The sequence below is a fragment of the Octopus bimaculoides genome, chromosome 6 (genome assembly GCF_001194135.2).
Source record: "Octopus bimaculoides isolate UCB-OBI-ISO-001 chromosome 6, ASM119413v2, whole genome shotgun sequence".
In the NCBI taxonomy this organism is placed as follows: domain Eukaryota; kingdom Metazoa; phylum Mollusca; class Cephalopoda; order Octopoda; family Octopodidae; genus Octopus; species Octopus bimaculoides.
The window spans coordinates 45,291,863-45,295,184 of record NC_068986.1 but is presented as its reverse complement, the minus strand read 5'-3'; the positions used below and the strand labels follow the sequence as shown (position 1 = coordinate 45,295,184).

Genomic DNA, 3,322 nt, shown 5'->3' with positions numbered 1-3,322 from the left:
TATAGTAGAAGACACTTGCAGAAGGTGCTTTGTTCATTTGAACCAAGTTGTTGGTGGTAGTAGCTTTTAGTTTTAGGTCAGTTGTGAATATCCTGGATTTTAGGGATATCTAAAATGATGTGTCCTTTTTAAAATAGATATAATTTGAAGGAATTTGGATGCTATTTCTAGCAGATTGAATGACCACAGAGAGACTCTTTCTTTGGTTCATTTATAGATCAGTGTTTTTCTTTGGTCATCATGTTTTTATTATGAAGTTGGTTGAATTGCCCTTCCTAAAAGTGTATATGTTACAATGAGAAATTCATTTTAAAAATAACAGAATTTCTTGAGAACATTTCAACATTACATGAGCTGGTCAGTTAATTACATATAAGCTGTACCCACTCCCCTGGTTTTCTTGATTGTTTGGTATTGTTTTTGTTCTGAAGCTGGAATTTAAACAAGAAACCTTTTTTTTTTTTATTGACACTTTTGATCTGCCGTTATGTTGATCATTATACTTCCAATGAGACATTAATTAGCATCAAACAAATTAATTAAACAGGAGTATAAAAAAAATCAATCCTAATTAAACCTAACTTCTGAAGTATATCAATTGTATAAAATCTTGGAACTTTTAAATGAGGTATTCATTTCAGTTTAATATTTTTAATTAAATACTTTTGTTTTTCCTTTGATTTGCTTTGTTACATTCTTAAATATATTAATATAAACCAACATACTAATTATGATGTTTGACTACAAAATTGATCAACAGCAGTCTACTGACTATTTGATTTGGCTGAAAAATCCAGAATGAGTTTGAGTAGAAGATCGTGCTTTAAGTTTTTATTCCTTGAAATTCCTGTTTGCATTCATTTTCTAAGGAATTTAACCCCAAATTTGCATATTCAATTTTTACTGTGACCATTTTACTCAAGAAGCAACATCTTTAAATATTCCTTTATCTCACCATCCATCTATACTACAGTTGAATAAAAGACATATTTATACCAAAATTATCTTTTATGAAAACAAGATTGGTAACATTCTTTCTGGCTGCTTTCTAGTTCTTTCTATTCTCTGACTGTAAATCTATATATGTGGATACTAAAATCTATTACAAATGTAGGGTGATTTTTTTTCTTGTCTTTATGGAAAGCAATATTAGTTAGTATTTCCAATGCAATTGTATTCACAAAATATTAAATAATTCATATTAAATACTTTAGCTCTTTTAACAACAATTCAAAGATTGGGAGTTATAGTATACAGTTAGATCCTTGAGTCTTACCATATCTTTCAGTGTGATTATATATTCAAATATGAATTAGAAACAGTGCTACTGTTGTAAACATTAACAGTTCACCTCCAGTTTGGTTCAAATATGCGATGTTGATAAGTCACGAAAGTGATGAAACATCAATGTCCTTTGCGCTTGAAAGGAATTTGGGTGAGTTGTCTTGCCTCTCTTTGACTTTCAGGTGTTTTAACACCCAGTGCTTTGAGGGGAGGGGGTCATCCTCACTGCACCAAATCACAGTCTACCAGCAAAGCAGCAGGGCACATGGACTGAATTTATGTGGTCAATAGTGATTATATATGTAAAAAGTATGTATTAATAGAATACCATAGACACTGAAATTGTGTATTAAACATGCTGAAAAGCTCTGCATAGCAACTTGCACTTAGTTTTTGGTTACATTCTGAAGATAAAATATATTAAATATTTAAAAACAAATTTCTTGCTTTAAATAAAATTTCCTTTCCAACAGGTATAAATCCTTATGTCCTTCAACATGGCCTTCATTCAATGGATCACATAAAGATGGTGTCCAGTGTTTAGTCAAGTACCTAAAATATGGAGAAGATGACTACCGACTTGGAAGGTAAGTTTTTGCATTAATCGTTGAGGCTTTAATTTATATGCTAAAATTTTTACTATTTTTTTCATTTGCAATGTCTTCAAACCTAATGATAGTGCTATGATTAGATAGATTTGCACTACAGATTTCTTAATGAGAAAATCCTTGTTAAATTCAGTGTCACTTTTGTCAGTTCTATGTTGAGGGCATTATCAGATGAAGAAAGTGTCATTGGTTTGGTCACCTGTCCTCTGAGAGTAACATCAAAAGATACTCAGATTTTAGGTCTTTTATCTTTTACTTGTTCAAATCATGCTGGGGTACCACCTTGAAGAGTTTTTGCGAAAGAAATCAACCAAAGTACTTATGTTTTCTTTAAGTCTTATTTATTTACTGCCCACAAGAGGCTACACACAGAGGGGACAAACAAGGACAGACAAATGGATTAAGTCGATTATATCAACCCCAGTGCGTAACTGGTACTTATTTAATCGACCTCCGAAAGGATGAAAGGCAAAGTCGACCTCGGTGGAATTTGAACTCAGAACGTAGCGGCAGACGAAATACCGCTAAGCATTTCGCCCGGCGTGCTAACGTTTCTGCCAGCTCACCGCCTTCTTTAAGTCTTGTACTTATTTTGTTGGTCTCTTTTACTAAACTGTTAAGTTATGGGGACTTAAACAAACCAATACTGATTGTCAAACAGTGAGAGGTAGGTTAACAAACACAAAGATACGTATGCACACACATATACATATGATGGGCTTCCACACAGTTTCCATCTATGAAATTCACTCTCAAGGCATTGGTTAGCCTGGAGCTATTATAAGAAGACACTTGACCAAAGTGCCACACAGTGGAACTGAACCTGAAACCATATGGTTGCAAAATGAGTTACTTAACCACACAGCCATGTCTGTATCAGGGGGGTCATGAAATTTAAGTATCTTCTTAACGATAACTAAAGAAATCCTGGATAAATAAGGTCAATTGTAATCTGAAGCATACTGTGTAGATTTTGTTTTGATATGATCCAGTTCGACTCATTGGAAGCAACAAATAAAGAACTGAAATACTTTTAGTATTACTCTAGCTAGACTGAGTTGAATGATTCTGCAACATTAGATATTTGAAAATGAATTGTTGGGACAATTGATGATTGTTGCTTAGACCAAATCATTTCCGATTGAATATGCCCATAGCTTAAAGGTTGTCCTTGAACAACTGTGTTTGAATTTCCTCTCTAGATTCTCAAATTTTTTTTTTTAATTCAAACAGCAAAAATAAAAGAAGAGACTTTAAATCAATTTGAATTAATATTTCCTTATAATGGTCTGTCTGCACAGTTTGCATGGTTGTTGTTGTTGCTGTTGTTGTTTTGCTCTAAATCAGGCCTAACTGAACTGATCTTTGATCAGGGGCTTTCCTACTGTGACCATCCTGAATATATATATATATATATATATATATATATA

At 32.8% G+C, this 3,322-nt stretch overlaps 1 protein-coding gene across 3 annotated transcripts in view; it reads left to right on the top strand.

Moving 5' to 3' along the window:
- The window catches only part of LOC106882562 (unconventional myosin-Ic), a 178,053-nt gene that overhangs the window by 122,244 nt on the left and 52,487 nt on the right, over positions 1 to 3,322 (top strand). For all 3 annotated transcript variants that reach the window (XM_052968713.1, XM_052968715.1, XM_052968714.1), the window contains exon 19: positions 1,758 to 1,871. In XM_052968713.1, coding sequence (XP_052824673.1) covers positions 1,758 to 1,871 — 114 coding nt within the window. The remainder of the gene's footprint in view (positions 1 to 1,757; positions 1,872 to 3,322) is intronic.